This window comes from Protopterus annectens, chromosome 5.part0 (genome assembly GCF_019279795.1).
Source record: "Protopterus annectens isolate FY-2018-M chromosome 5.part0, PAN1.0, whole genome shotgun sequence".
Taxonomy (NCBI): Eukaryota; Metazoa; Chordata; order Ceratodontiformes; family Protopteridae; genus Protopterus; species Protopterus annectens.
Window position 1 is genome coordinate 1,854,264,283 of NC_056735.1, and position 16,352 is coordinate 1,854,280,634.

Consider the following 16,352-nt stretch of genomic DNA (forward strand, 5'->3'; position numbering starts at 1 on the left):
CCATTGAGGTGTGGAATTGCATGGTTTATGCACATACGGTAGGGTGTAGAAAAAACCTTGGTTAACATCTTATAATGACCTTTTAGTCTACACTACATTCCCAGTGACTGCAAGTATATATCCCCTACCTGTATTATTACACTTGCCACCATACATTAGGTTGTGTCATGGGTTTGGCTAGTTCAATATATGCCTGACCTATATCTGACATACTAACTGTCCAGGATGCAGATGTTACTGCTACATATTTCTTGTTTGCATTTATATTTCTTTATCTACATATCTGGGATGTTTTCGCATTACATTTTCACTTCGATTTGTACAGAACCCTGCATTTCCTGACACACATTCACATTTCTGGTGAATAATTGCATGCTACATATGTGCCAGGTTTACTTATTCATGCCAGCCAGTAACTGATTATTGTGGACTGTATATATGTTTCACGGCTACTAGCACTTCCATCACCACTTTATATGGGACTGCATAAATCTGGGTTGCCAGCACATTTTCAAACAGTACTGTTTGTATAATGCAAGGGCACAACAACAAATTCAGACTCTGTGACACAGACACACTCTGGGTTTTAGACCTTTATTAATGACATTGCATACTTTTCCACAGGCTCACTCCTTTATTTGTATTAACGGTGTTTATGGCAGACATGTTCAAGACATAGTATACCTTTATTAATAGGTTAGAACAATCTTTTTTCAGGCTCACTCACTTATGTTATATGACAGTGCCTGCAGAGATATTATTCCAGACATATGTTACCTTTCTTAATGGGTTACTACACTCTTTTTCTGCCTCTCTGATGTTTTTATCTGACAGTACATACAGAGGACTTATTCAGGCAATTCTATGGCTGTTTTATTGGACTACAACACTTTCTTTCATGCTCTCTCCCATATTTTATATAATGATACATGCAGAATAATCACTAACCTGCCTGGTGGCACAGCCTTAGCAGCCTATCAGCATAGGCTTGCTGATTTGTAGCACAGTCACCTGCGGCTGTAAAGTAAATGAAGGGATATTGAGACATACCTATCCATTATACATACTCCATTATCAATTTTTACATACTGCATTCCATGGCTACATACTCAGTTGTGGGGCATTCTGCATCCCACGGGCCTCCTGTATCCACTGGTTCAGGCGGTCCTGCTTTCGTCTCTTCAGGTCTGCATGGTGGTGATGGGCCTGCTCAACAGTCCGAGGAATGCCTGTGGCACTGGTGAGGTCACGAGCTAACCGGTTCCAAGCCTCCACCTTGTACTCCATCCCTTGGAACTGGCCCTGCAGGAGTCTTGACTCGTGATGGTGGACAAGGAGCCAAACCACGTATTTGGACACCTCGATGCCCCAACGTTGCATTCGGAACTGTGAACCCTCTCCTGCACCTGCCATTCTGACTGCAAATGTGAGCTACAATCAGTTATGGCGAGTATTCCCACCTATGGGGCTTAAATATGCTGCATTTCCCGCACTTTTTTGTGATTGGCCATTTTGTAAAATTCTCGGCTGACTGCAGACCTGCTTAGTAATGGTTAAACCACCATTCGTCAGTTTATGAATGTTAATAGTGGCTGCTTCCCCTATGTTGCCATGGCTTAGTGGTTCTGTACTTTGATTATGATGCACAGGGTCCTGGGTTCCAACCTTGTCCTTCTTTTATTTTAATACTGTCTAGACAGGCTAGGGGGTGTGGCTGCGTTTAAGCAACTTAGCTCTACGTTGCTCCACTGTGCCCTGGCTGGCATGGTGCACACGTCCACGCAAACACATTGCGCTGGGTAAAGCGCTTTTAAACCTTGGGCAACTCTATTGTGCTGGGTAAAGCACTATTAAACTATGAGCAACTCTGTTTAGCTGGGTAAAGCGCTATTAAACTATGGGCAACTCTGTTTATCTGGGTAAAGCGCTATTAGACTATGGGCACCTCTGTTTAGCTGGGTAAAGCGCTATTAAACTATGGGCACCTGTGTTTAGCTGTGTAAAGCTTTGCTTAATAGCAGGCTATTATATATCTGGGTCCTTTAAAAATATTTAGTTTGTTCACTGATACATTGGCCATGTCACTGCTTTTAATAAAATTTTAATCATATATGTCTGGTATTATTTCAAATACTGATTTAAAACATAAATAAGAAGGGGAGTGGTGGGACTCGAACCGTGAATGCCTTCTCTTTGTGTATACGCTCTACCATTATGCTATTGCAATTTGGTGTGATTTGCATAAACATTCTTTCTTATGCTCTTCCATGTCAGAATTGCTAACTCTAGCTAAGCAATGGGCACACCCGCGCACACACGCGCAAATACGGGCAGCTATATCGTGGATTTAAAAAATATATATATAATTATTTACTTTATATAAGTGTGATGGGGGTTTACAGTGTCAGGGAGTGTGGTGTTGGGTGCAAGTACATTTGAGCGAACTCGCTCTTGTGTGTTGACATTATGCTTTTTAAAACCTTACAGGGGCGTGCACATTTAGACTGCTCAGCAGTTGGACACTCCCCCTGCTTTCCTACTCATTCCGTGTAAGAGTTATGGTTGAGTCAGCGTGCCCTCATGAATATTCATGGCACGCTGACGTCAAACCGTTCAACTGCAGCTTCCAAGTAAGACTTATTAAGTCTTACATGGAGGATTAGTGAATCCGGGGGAGTATGTTTAAATGAGTCTGTATTGGTGATTGTTAAGTGATAATTAAGTGATTTTTGTTTCCTTGATTACTTTACAGTACATATCTGTTGTATGATATGCCAGAATCCATACTGAAAGAACTGTAAAAAAATAAATGGGACACTGTAAAATGATGACTGAACAATCTTAAAACAATAATGTGACAGTTGTTATGATTTAATAATCTAATATGTTTATTTTATAAACGATGTGCTAAAAAATAAACAGTAGGTTACAAAATAAATGTGTTAATCATTGCTTGAATTTCCACTTGATTAGCCAGCAGATTTATGAAATCAAAAATGGTTGTATTGTGATCATATATTTTATATCTCATGGATGTAATTAATCATTTCTGTTTCTAAGCAACATTTGGTAGGATAATCATTTCAAATTAATGAGACTCATCATCAAATATTGTTTTACCGTCTGAGTTCTTATTTAACCCACCAGCTGTTTATCAGTTATTTCTAGATTTTAAAAGGGAATGTTATCACAAAATTTTGAAACAGCTTTACTAAACCCAAGTTTAAAAGACAGACTAAAATTGAAATTAATTTGATTGCCATATAGAATTCTTCAGAAAATGTCATTTGCAAGCTCTGCAAAAAAATGCTCAGCTAAAAGACTACAAGCTATTTAAGAAAGCATGCTAAGCTGAGGCAGCTGTGAGTGTGAAATGTGTGGAAGTATCAGGACTAGGAAAACATGTCATTGAAATTTTGCATATATGGTGTGGTGGAGATCTAGTGAATAATTTGTATTTATTTTTATTTAATTATTTATTAATTTATTTTTGGGTGAGGGGAATGTGATTGATACTATGTTTATTATTGACAAAAGCTGAATCGTTATCATATGTATACTTACTTTTCAGGAAACATATTGTCTTTATTTAAACCAGTGTATCCCGAAAGACTTTGGATTGAAGAGAAAACTTTCTGCTCTGCCTTTCCTTTTCATCTGGTCTTCGATGAAGCAGTAAGCAGAAAATAATTTATAACAGGAAGGTTCACATCTTTGTGTCTTATTTGTTTAATAGAATTGCTTATAAACTATACTTCTTTGATAATTTTGAAGAGAATTTTATGTTTGTCTTTATTAATCAAAACAGACTCTCAATCACATACTTGATTATGTTTGGTGACCTCACCCTAATTAATGGTTACTAGGCAGACAAGCAGAGTATATGTAATTAGAAAACCCAATGTTAAAATGGATTGAAGACATTAACAGTAGTTCTGAGAGTAGTTATTTAGGTATGTAAATCTTCATAACTCGGCCTGAGTATCACTGCTTGAAATGAGTTAGTAGCTACCTTATGACCTAAGAAGCCTGCTTGATTGAGTCTTTAAAACCGTTGACATTTTATTTGGCAGGAACCATTCTTATGGTTTATTTCTTCTTTCAGGTGTTCCTGGCCATATCATTTTTGGAGGCATTCATGTATCCATGTTTTAGTTCAACACTTCTCTTAACAGATGCAAAGGAAATGAGAAAGACATGCAGCATGACTACCACAAGCTTTTATTTATTTGCTAAATTACTTTATTAACTTTTTAACCTTGTAAACAACGCGTGGTATAAATTTCTTTTGCAGGACTCACATGGGAGCACTTGTCTAGTTTAGTCAGTTGCACAGAGTCATAGGGTGCATCAGAGAAGAGTCAGAGAATCCAACCTACAACTGTAGGATAAAGCTAATTAGCGGTTATAGCATTATTCCACAAAGTTGGACTGTAAATCTGTTTTTTCAGTGGCTCAAATGGTAGTTTTTAATAGCACAGTCTCAGTATCTCAACAGGTAGCACACTTGCCTTTGGTGTTAGAACATCAGAGGACTATGGATTGTATTCCCCCTCAAGCAGTTTGCATGTAATAATGACACTGCCACATCAAAGGGATGCTACCCTCCATAGATGACATGCTAAACTAAGGCTCTATCTGCCTGAGTTGGTGGTAACTCTGGTGGAGCTAAAAGATCCTGCAGCACTTATCAAAAAGACTATGGGTCAGTCTATACACATTAAGTAAAAAAGCACCAGTGGAGGAAATAAAGCTCAGTCCTTCCTTTTAACTCAAATTTAATATCAGAAAGCACGACAAGTCAATCCATAAAGCAAAAGACCATCAAACACGAACTTCAAGCACATTAACGCTATGTCTACACACTTGCGTTTTCGTTTGTAACACTTCGTCAGATGCGAATGAATACTCAATTAACAATACAACTCACTTTATATATAAATGTTAATTGAACAATTTATTTCATTATACTTTAATTGATGGCCATTAAGAATCTTCCTACACAAACCTAGACTATCTTTTACTAAAGGAACCTAGCCATTCATCCATTATTCTCCTAAAAAAACTTCTATTTTGATAGCTTAAATAACTTTAATAAAATAAATAAAATTCAATATTCTTCATCAATTTATATTACCATTAAAACCTGTTTAATTTAATTTAAAATACCAGAATTAAAAAACACTTGATGTAAACATTAAACAATGCATTTATTATATTACATTCTAGCACCCTCTAGTGTTCAAAAGAAATATTTTATTCTACAAGAATGCACATTTTAAACTTATAATTGTTTGGAGCTAATGTCTATCTTTCTTGAGTGTAAAACATATTAGAAAATACAAATATTCACAAGTATATCTCATTACATTATGAACAATGTCACCAACTACATATAGGTATTAATTTTTCATTCATAGTTTAGTTGCCCTCATTTTTAACACTGGGGCCAAGGACACTGTATTGTTCAAGCCAGGCGGGTTGTATGACTCTAACTGTAGTTGCCATAACAACTCCTTATACTCAGTCTATACACATTCCCCGGGATTCATGAAGCTCGGCGCAAGGACAGTTTTAGCCTTGCACTGCGCGTCCCCATTACAGTTGGTGCAGCAGCGCCATATGAATATTTATGAGGGCACGCTGCCACACCCTTGACATGCACAGGAAATGTGTGCGAGCGCAGGGGGCATGTTCAAGTGCTCTACGGAGGTGGAAACAAGCCCCCACATTTTCACACCCTACTATGCTTACTATTAGAGCTCGCCTCTAATAGTAAGCAATTAATTCAGTGTCCGTGGATACTGAAATGTGTGTTAAGCATACAAGAGTGTCCACAAACACTGAAATAAAATCAAAGTAGTAAACACACAAGCACGTAGTGGAATGGTGAGCCCCGTCCCTAGAACCTTCACAGTTAGATACCCCGTGTCTCTATTTTACATTTGTATTGCTTCATTATGGAAAGTGTAAGCAAAGTGCAGCATGTTTGCGCATCGCTGCCCCCTGCTGAGCGTAACTTACACATCAAAATCATTCAAATAGAGAAAACATGTAGAATCAACATTAACATCAATAGTGTAGTGGTTAGAGCATCCACCTAATGAACAGGCATTCATGGTTTGAGTCCAACTATAGCACATATCATTTTCCATGAGAAATGAATGTTGTTTTGCTGTAAAAACTTACATAATAACATGTAAATGTGAACTGGAGTACGCATGAAATGTTTAACGAAAGTTTCATTCAATCAAAGTGGTACTGTCATAATGAATAAGGCATTAGTAAGCAGGTGTAAGCACAAATAAGCAGTAGTAAACATATATAAGTACCAGTAAGCAAGTATGAGTGCACTTGCACAGGTGTAAGCAGTGCCCAGCATAGGAAATTGTTAAATAAAATAAAATTTCAATACACAGGAGGTTCAGGTTAAAAAGTTTACTAGTGTACACCAGGAGGCAAAAAACGTACAAGTACAGAATTTTGTCTGACATGAAACAGGAAGCACACAATTTTATATAGGTTTAACATTTAAGCTATGCCCACCTTACTGACGTGATATGTCACAGGGCATCTACATCACTTTTAGCTTACAATCTGTTATTCATAAAGCTGTTGATGCTGTATATTTAAAAAAAACTTTTCCTCTAGATACAATACGACCTTGCTATCCAGCTGGTCAGACATAATGTCTTTCTGCAAAGTTACTTCTTCAAGGTTTTCATATCAGTTTGAATACAATAGCAGCTTCAGTCTTTTAATACGTCTTTGTTCTCTGTTACACTTTCTCACACAGCTGCGTGCTATCTCAGTAACACATATACAAGGCCAAATCATTCCAACAGGAAAGAGCAGAAGATTTCATTATTTTACACATTTAATTTCCTGACCCAGCAGATAATCACTTGTGAAAAACATAAACATTAAAACTTGCTAAGCTAGCATTCTGCCAGGGTCAAGGATCAGCTTTGCTTCAAGCCACACTGCAGTTTCAAAAACTACTTGCATTTACACATGAGTTAATCTGTACTGTTATATGATTAATAGAATAAAATGCATTATATACTACTTTGCTTTTAAACTAGCATTTCTCATATATTCAAATACACATTTTTCTAACATTTCCCCCCTATTAATACTTTTTATTCTATTTTGAAGTATGCATAGTGTCATTTCATCTCCTAGCCTTTTCCACTTAGGATTTTCAGCTAGGTGAGTCATTCAATCTATACTTCAGAAAAAATGTCATCTGAGATCAATCTTTCAATCTCAATATCTTGGTACAAAGTTTCAGTAACAGATACATCAATAAAATCTTTGACTAATCTTTTCATGCAGGGAATTCCACAGCAAACACATGCTCCTATTAGGAGTATACCCACACAAATGGCAATCAGAATATTCATTAGGATGGAACCCCACCCCCCAAACAGATTCTGGAAAAAGTCCGTCAGTGGGTTTGGGTCTGGTTCAGTCATGGCCAATACTTGCTGAATTACCTCTAGGTGGTTATTGATCTCATGACGATTGTCAGGAATATAAGCACAGCATTCTTCTTTGATAAGCGTGCACGTACCACCTCTCACCATTAGGGTGAAGTCAAGAGCCATTCGATTTTGTAGCACAACAGTTCTCATTGCATTCAGTTCATCAGTCACCAGTTCTAGGGCGTAAAATGTTGCATTACTCATTACTTCGAGAAGTTTCGACAACTTCCTCAGCTCCCAGATCAATTTGGCTGCTCCATAGGCTGGGAATATTCCTGCCCAAGATATAACACTGTCACTCAAGTCCATATGAGTCAATTCGCTTTTGTCTTTTACTGAATTGTGGTCTTTCCAGCCAGCTTCGATCTTTCCGACTGGATTCACAGGTTTTTCAACTGGACCTTCGGGTTTTTGGACTGCTTCTCTCATGTTTTGTATCTTACCCAAAGGTAATTCTGCAGTATGTCTTATTGCCGGAACCAAATAACCCAAAAAACAACTGCCGGACCAATTCTCAGGTAACCATTTATATGCCTTTTTCCCACAAATAAAATAACAGTTTTCTACTTTAGTACTAATACGCATCAGCCCTGCATGAAACATTTTCTGATCTATAACTGACAATTGTTTAAACAAAACTGGATTTTTGCGAATGTCATTCATAGTTGTTTTCAATGAGTTCAAATACGAGTCATAACTAGTATTGCAAAATGTATTGCCATTACCATTCTTAATATAACATTGGTAAGATATGGTTATATTACAATTGCTCCAGCCCACCTGGAGGGTATCATTTTTATAGAAACATACAACTTCTTTTTGTGTGATAGGTAAAAATAAAGCTATTTTGTCCTATGATCTCACAGTTCCTGTATCGAAAAGTAAATTCTCCCAAGTCTCATTTATCCCCAAAGGGACAGCGGACATTATCAGTCCTCCATATGCTGTTGGTATAGCTGTACAAACCCAGCAATTTGAAATGTTCATAGTCTCTGCATATACACGTTTCATGGCTAGGTATGTGTTAAAATTTGGATGCCAGTCTATAGACGTTTCATCACGCCTTCCCACTTTCACTTGTGTGGTTGTGTGTAGGATAAACCACAACAAGAGGAAAATTGTCACAATTACAGTCAATAAATGTACACTCAACAAAATGATTATGCAACATCTCTGGGGTTGATCTAAATTTCTATTCGCTTTGTTTTTGGCCATCTCGGTCTGGTTGTGTATCAGTCACAAAGTTTTTATCAAGTTGAAAGTTCTTTACCAGTTTACAATGCGTCAAATGAACCCAGGACGTCCTCTCAGCCACTCTAACTGCAGTAGGTGTTGCCAGCAGAACCTGGTATGGTCCCTCCCACTTTGGACTCGCCCAATTCTTCCTTTTCGTCACTTTCACCCAAACGTATGTCACAGGAGCCAAGACTGCTTCCACCGGTCTGGTCTGTTCCTTATCTGAAAAAGAGTTAAACTGCAAAACAGATTTATTTGTTAACAGTTTCCTCATATAACTAGCCAATGAACTGTCAGCCTCTTGCTCTGCAGGCATGAGAGCTTTCCACTGAGGCACATAATATGCTCTCCCAAAAACCATTTCAAAGGGAGTCAAACCCTTTACATTTGGAACCGTTCTCATACTCAGCAGTGCTAAAGGCAGACAGTATATCCAATTCTTTTGGGTTTCCTCTACTAGCTTCCTAAGCTTACTTTTTAGGGTACCATTGTACCTTTCCACCAGTCCTGCTGACTGTGGGTGGTAGGCACAATGGTTCTTTAATGAGATACCAAAAAAATCTACCAAGTTGGTGGATTGTCTGGTTTACAAAATGTGTGCCATTGTCACTATAAATCCTTTCCGGAATGCCAAATCTAGGGATTACTTCTTTTATCAGGGCTTTCGTCACTGTTGCTGCATTCGGGTTTTTGGTTGGAAAAGCTTCTACCCATTTGGAAAACATGTCTACAATAACTAAACAAAACTTTTTCCCTTCACATTTATTCAATTCTATGAAATCCATACAAATAGTATGGAACGGGTATGGTGGTATAGGAAAACTTCCGTGCTTGGTTTTAAATGCTCCTTGTGCATGGTGCTTGTTACAAGTATGACAAGCTGCACAAAATTTTTTTGTGTAGTTTGTGTATCCGTATGTATGGAATATTCGGTTTACTAACTGTACCATCCCCCCTGTTGAGACATGGCACTGCCCATGGCTCAACAAAGCAGCATATCTAAATAAATTAGACGGCAATATCGGTTTTCTTTCTTTGGAAATGTACAGTCCATTCTCAAGAATTGCACCTCGTTTTACCCATTTTTTTTCTCTGCTTTTGTAGTAAGCATCTGCATTGTTTTTAACATGTCTAAATCTAAAATCTCAGAGGGTTGTAATTCCTCATTTAAAAGTAAAGTTTCTGAGTCTGTGCCTGCTTGCTTTGCAGCTGCATCAGCTCGTGCATTGCCTTTTGAAATCTTATCCTGCTGTTTTGTATGAGCTACACATTTACAAATAGCTACTTTGGTAGGTAACTGAATAGATTCTAATAACTCCAAAATAAATTGCATATGATTAATAGGTTTTCCACTGGATGTTATCATTCCTCTATTTTTCCATTGTTGTGCAAATACATGTACTGTAGAAAAAGCATACTAACTGTCAGTATATATGTTCACACATTTGTTTTTTGCTAAAGTACATGCCCTCGTCAAAGCTATCAATTCTGCTGCTTGTGCAGATAAGTTGTGTGGTAAGGATTGAGCTTCTAAAATTTCAGTGTCTGTAACTACTGCATATCCTACCAGATTCTTCCCTGTAGGACCCCTTCTGCATGAGCCGTCCATGTAATATGTCACCTCGGCATTATCCAAGGGCATATCTGTGAGATCTTGTCTAGGTAAAGCTAACTGTTCAATTTCCTGCAGGCAGCTGTGTGGTGTGCCATCCATAGGAGTTGGGAGTAGTGTTGATGGATTTAATGTCGTACATTGTTCAATTGTAATATGAGGTTGGCTCAGCAGTATAGTCATACACGAAAGATGTCTAGCAGGGGAAAGGTATGCCACTTTTTCTTGCAGTAAAATTATTGCAACTGCATGAGGCACTTTCAATGTGAGAGGGTGGAATAACACCACTGAGGCCGAAGCCTGTACTGCCATTGCAGCTGCAACCACTGCTTGTACACAGTGAGGCAAAGATCGCACCACTGGGTCTAACTGTGATAAATAATAGGCTATGGGGCGTTGCTTATCCCCATGTTGTTGCGTCAGTATTGACGTCATATATCCTTGCTTACAATCTACAGTCTGAAAAAAACGTTTGTGATAATTTGGAAGTCCTAAAACAAATGAAGAAGCTATCAACTGCTTCAACCTGCAGAAAGCCGTTTCTGCTTCTGTTGTCTATTGTAAAATATCTTGTGCTGCCATTGGTGTCTTATATATTAAGTCAGTCAGTGGAGCAGATTCCAAAGCATAATTTGGTATCCAGCTCCGACAAAAATTAGTTGTACCTAAGAAATACATCATTTCCTTCTTGGTTATTGGTTTAGGTGCTTGCAAAATTGCTGTTTTTCTTTCCTCATCTAGTATTCTACCTTCATTGGATATTACATATCCTAAGTATCTAACTTGTTTTCTCCAAAGTTGTAACTTACTTTTGTTCACTTTGTGTCCTTGTGTTGCTAAAAATTTCAATAATGCTACAGTATCCTCCCTGCACTGTTGCTGGGTGGGGGCTGCTAGCAAGATGTCGTCTACGTAAAGTAGGATTTGACTACCTCCCGGTGGGTTAAACCCTGCCAGGTTGCTAGCCATTTCTTGTGCAAATATTGTTGGACTGTGGTATATAATATCCCTGTGGTAGTCGAGTATATGTATACCTTTTACCCTGAAATGTAAATGCAAACCAATATTAACTATCAGGATGTATAGGTATTGAAAAGAAAGCATTGCTAATATCTACCGCAGAGAAATATTTCTGTTGCGGTTCTAAATTGTTTAACAAAGTATGTGGGTCTGGCACCGTAGGTGCTCTAGGTATTACTGCATTATTTACAGCTTGTAAATCTTGTACCATCCGCCATTCCCCATTTGCTTTGTGTGGTAAGGATTGAGCTTCTAAAATTAGGAAATAGGGGTGTATTACATGATGAATCAGGAGATTCTACCAGTACTCCTTCTTTGAGTAATGCTGCTATTATAGGTTTAATTCCTATTTCTGCATCCTTTCTCAAAGGGTATTGTCTTTTCTGTGGTCTAAAAGCTGACTTTGGGGTAATTGTAACTGGTCATGCTGTTCGAATAAGTCCTACATCTGACTTGCCTGTTGACCAAAGAGCTGTTGGAATTTCACATAAAGATTTTTCTTCTTCTTCTAATAAGAACGCTAATCAGCTGTCCTCGCTAGGTTGCAAGTGTACAGCTGGATGTGTCTGTGTCAACCAATTCAGTTTTTGTTTTTGTATCCCTTGTTCTGATAGTTCTAAATCAGTTTGTTTCTCCCATCTTGTTACTTTTTCTCCTAAGTCTGCCCATTTGACACTTTTGTTCTTTGTCAAGCTGACATGTGGTAACCAATTTGATCTATACAATGCAAGGAATTCTTGAGGTAATGAACAGCTAACTACACTGTTCCCCTCAGTATCCCAGTACAAAGTAATAAAACCAATCTAGTTGCACGATTTCTAAACAATTCTTGCTCATACTCTCTATCAGGCCCTGGTGTAGTACAGTAGCATAGAGTACAGTGTAACAAATGCTGTCGATCAGTGTCAAGGGAGGGGGCTTTACTGATGGCTACGTTGATCAGTTCCTCGGTTACTGCCCCTGGACCAGTCGTGACTAGGTCCTGGCTGTACCAGTAAAAAGTTTCACCCTCCGATCACACTACAAAGGTATCCATTTGTCTCTGTGCCTCCATACCTTGTACAGTTGGAACTACTGCTATGCCAAATATCTGCATAAGGTCCCTGCCCAATAGGTTTACTGGGCACTTTGCAGAAACAACAATTTTACTTCTCTGGGTCATACCTGAAACAGGGTCAGTTATTGCTATATCATGGGAAAGCGGTTCCCTGTATAGCTGTCCATTTGTGGCTTTTACTAGTATATAATCAGGTGATTCTGAATGTTCTGGTAACTTGGAGGGGTGTATCAAAGTCTGTGACGCTCCTGAGTCACACAGGAATTTGACTTCCCTTCCCTCCACCAGAAGTGTAACTTCCGGTTCCGTATCTGCTAAGTAGAGCTCTAGGCTCAATAATGCTAAGTCCAAAATTTCACTTTCTTCATCCTCCATATCTACTTGCACTTCCTCTACTCCTTCTATCACATTTACATTCGTTTTCTGTTTAGTAACTTTTCTTGATGATTTCTGACTTTCACATGATGTATCTTCACTATCATATAGTCAGTCCTCATCTCCCTTATCTTCTGTAATTACCTTTTTGTTTTGCCTACAATCCCTTGCTAGATGTGCCTTTTTCCCCGCACTTGAAGCATTCACCTCTCTTTTTCCTTTCTTCAAAATCTTCTGATCATTTGTCAGACTGTTTGTTTCCCTGGGCATTCTTCTTGCCCTTTTTACCTGACTGTAATACAAATACTTCAGCTCCGTCTTCAGCATTGAAGACTTGCGCCTTCTTTTTCTTTTTACTATTAAAATGTCTAGTGTATTCGAGTAAGGCTTGTAGCCTTCCTGTTCTATGGTCTATCATATGCTTCGTAATGAAGCTACTAATAGGTGCAATGCAACCTTCCAAAAATGCATTTTTTAATTGTTGTTCATACGGGGAATTATTCATTTGGTTCTCAGGAACCGACATACCGCTATGATTATTAAAACATTCTAATAATCTAGCATAGTACCCATCTATTGTCTCATTTTCCTGTTGTATGCATTGATTAATGCAAGTCCAGTCTGCTCTAGGTTTCCATTTCTCAGAGATTCGGTCTGTCAGACCTTTCACTCTGTTGTCTAACTCTGCGTCACTATGTGGGAGTGGTCTAAGCTCTGCATTACGAGGATTCCAGGTGCCACAAATCATGTGCCAATCTGGACCTATAATTTGTTCTACTTCTTCCCCATTCAAGTGGTAACTCAACCTCATGCCTTTTAAATCTTCTAAAAATTTCGTAAAATTAACTTTCGGATGGGGTATTCCCTCAGTAGCCTTCCGGATATCTTCTGGTGTCCATGGTCTATATACTAAGAGTGTTGGGTCCTGCCCTTCCTGTCCTGCCTAAGGATTTGGAACTTCTATAAGTGGGCATATTTCTTCCTCACTCTCATCCTGTAGATTTCTCTCTATTTGGTATGATTCTGTGTCCCTATGTGTTTTACGTGTTCGGGACCTAGTTTCAATAGGATCTCTAACAAATGGTTGTGGTCTTGCTGAACCTTCAGGATAACGCGGAGGCGGACCAGCCTGTCCACTCGCTTCATATCCTGAAAAGGGTAAGGGAGGGGGCAAGGGAGGAGGAGGAGGAGCTGTTGCTATTACCAAGTTATTATCTTCTTTGCCTAGAAATAATGTTTTTGAATTTTTAAGCTTCTGTTCTCTACGATTTGCTTCCTCAATCCACCTGTGTGCCTGAGGAATGCCTAATTGGCGTTGCTTTTTTGCCTGACCTCCCGCATCAGATTTAAGCTGTTTAAGGAGTTTAACTAGTGAAGTTTTATCTACTTTACCATCAAATTCATATTTACTAACCCATTTCGTATAATACCTAACGTTATCAGAATGTTGTAATTGCATGTATTTCGCGTCTTTGGTTAGGGGTGGATCTCGCGATGTTTTAGTGCACTGATTACCCATGTCAAAGAAAATGTTACGTAACCCTTTTTTTATCATGTGATATCAAGTTCTCAGTTCCTGTTCACAGTTTATCTAGAATAACTGCCTACCTTATTCTGTTACCCTAATCTATGACCAAATATACAGTACTTCCTTTTGTGCCTGATCTGCAAAACAAATCTTGACAACAATATACTGTAACCTAGTCCCTGATCTAAAACAGAAAAAAGGCAAATTTTTCCTACCTGAGCCTCCGGTATTGAGAAAGTCCAAGTTCCTCTACTCGGCCACAGATCAGAAAGTGGCCAGCCTCTTTACACGACAATTCAATCGGAGGTCTTTTCACTCAAGAAGAACCATTTCAGTAACTTCTCCTGTGCAGTATTCGACCACCGATACGCTCTGATCTGCGGCTTACCAAGGGAAATCCGGCTCGAAGGACCAAACTGTTAAATAAAATAAAATTTCAATACACAGGAGGTTCAGGTTAAAAAGTTTACTAGTGTACACCAGGAGGCAAAAAAACGTACAAGTACAGAATTTTGTCTGACATGAAACAGGAAGCACACAATTTTATATAGGTTTAACATTTAAGCTATGCCCACCTTACTGACGTGATATGTCACAGGGCATCTACATCACTTTTAGCTTACAATCTGTTATTCATAAAGCTGTTGATGCTGTATATTTAAAAAAAAACTTTTCCTCTAGATACAATACAGCCTTGCTATCCAGCTGGTCAGACATAATGTCTTTCTGTAAAGTTACTTCTTCAAGGTTTTCATATCAGTTTGAATACAATAGCAGCTTCAGTCTTTTAATACACATCTTTGTTCTCTGTTACACTTTCTCACACAGCTGCATGCTATCTCAGTAACACATATACAAGGCCAAATCATTCCAACAGGAAAGAACAGAAGATTTCATTATTTCACACATTTAATTTCTTGACCCAGCAGATAATCACTTGTGAAAAGCATAAACATTAAAACGTGCTAAGCTAGCATTCTGCCAGGGTCAAGGATCAGCTTTGCTTCAAGCCACACTGCAGTTTCAAAAACTACTTACATTTACACATGAGTTAATCTGTACTGTTATATGATTAATAGAATAAAATGCATTATATGCTTCTTTGCTTTTAAACTAGCATTTCTCATATATTCAAATACACACTTTTCTAACAGAAATGTATATAAGTATGTACAGATATATAACATATGTAATATATATATATATATATATATATATATATATATATATATATATATATATATATATATATATATATATATATATATATATATATATATATATATAAAATGAGCGTCGTAACAATGAAGCATACAAAAGGAATGAGAAGGGAATCAACAGCAACTCCAGTATTATACAGTGCTGTCAGTGTATGTCATATCAAGCTGGGCAGGAGTGAGCAAAGCACTGCTACTCACACCACAGGCTGGATACTACCAGTGGGAGTAACATTGTTGATCTGCTAAGTCTACTTTACAAACAATCAGAGGGTAGTCCCTGGTGGGACTACCCAAATATTGATAGGATGACTGGACCTCCGATCATTACACAAGCAAGTGCAGGTATGTTCAAGGGCTAAATGGTGGGAGAGCCTGATAATACATGGGTTGGGACAACATGCGTGTAGGGCCCCTAACGCTCGGGAGAGGGCAATGTGTGAAGGTGTTTCATGGCTGCAATAGCAACTGGACAATATATGGTATGCATGTATATCAAACTCAGGTGGGGTGGAGGAACTATGGGTATGAAATTATGGATCCAGGTGTGTCAGGGTTGGATGGGCTGGTTCTAATTGGACCACCTCATGGAGGTCAGCAAATTCATTATAAGTATATATGCATACACACATGCATACATCTATATGTAGAAGTACATTCCCTGTAACACATTCATTCCTTTTGCAGACATAAATAACATGAAAGTGCCCTTACAAACCTCGACAGTAAATAGAATAATAGGTTGTGCATAAGAGTGAAGGGACGAAACTGCTAAAACACTGTAGTGTGTACAATGTCCGTAGTCAGTGCTGTGCTCAAA

At 38.3% G+C, this 16,352-nt stretch overlaps 1 protein-coding gene across 1 annotated transcript in view; it reads left to right on the forward strand.

The window, feature by feature from the left end:
• Nucleotides 1–16,352, forward strand: part of LOC122802426 (guanylate cyclase soluble subunit beta-2-like) — an 866,018-nt gene that overhangs the window by 404,851 nt on the left and 444,815 nt on the right. Inside the window, exon 10 of the mRNA XM_044072045.1 lies at nucleotides 3,572–3,675. Within this exon, the coding sequence (XP_043927980.1) occupies nucleotides 3,572–3,675 (104 nt within the window). The remainder of the gene's footprint in view (nucleotides 1–3,571; nucleotides 3,676–16,352) is intronic.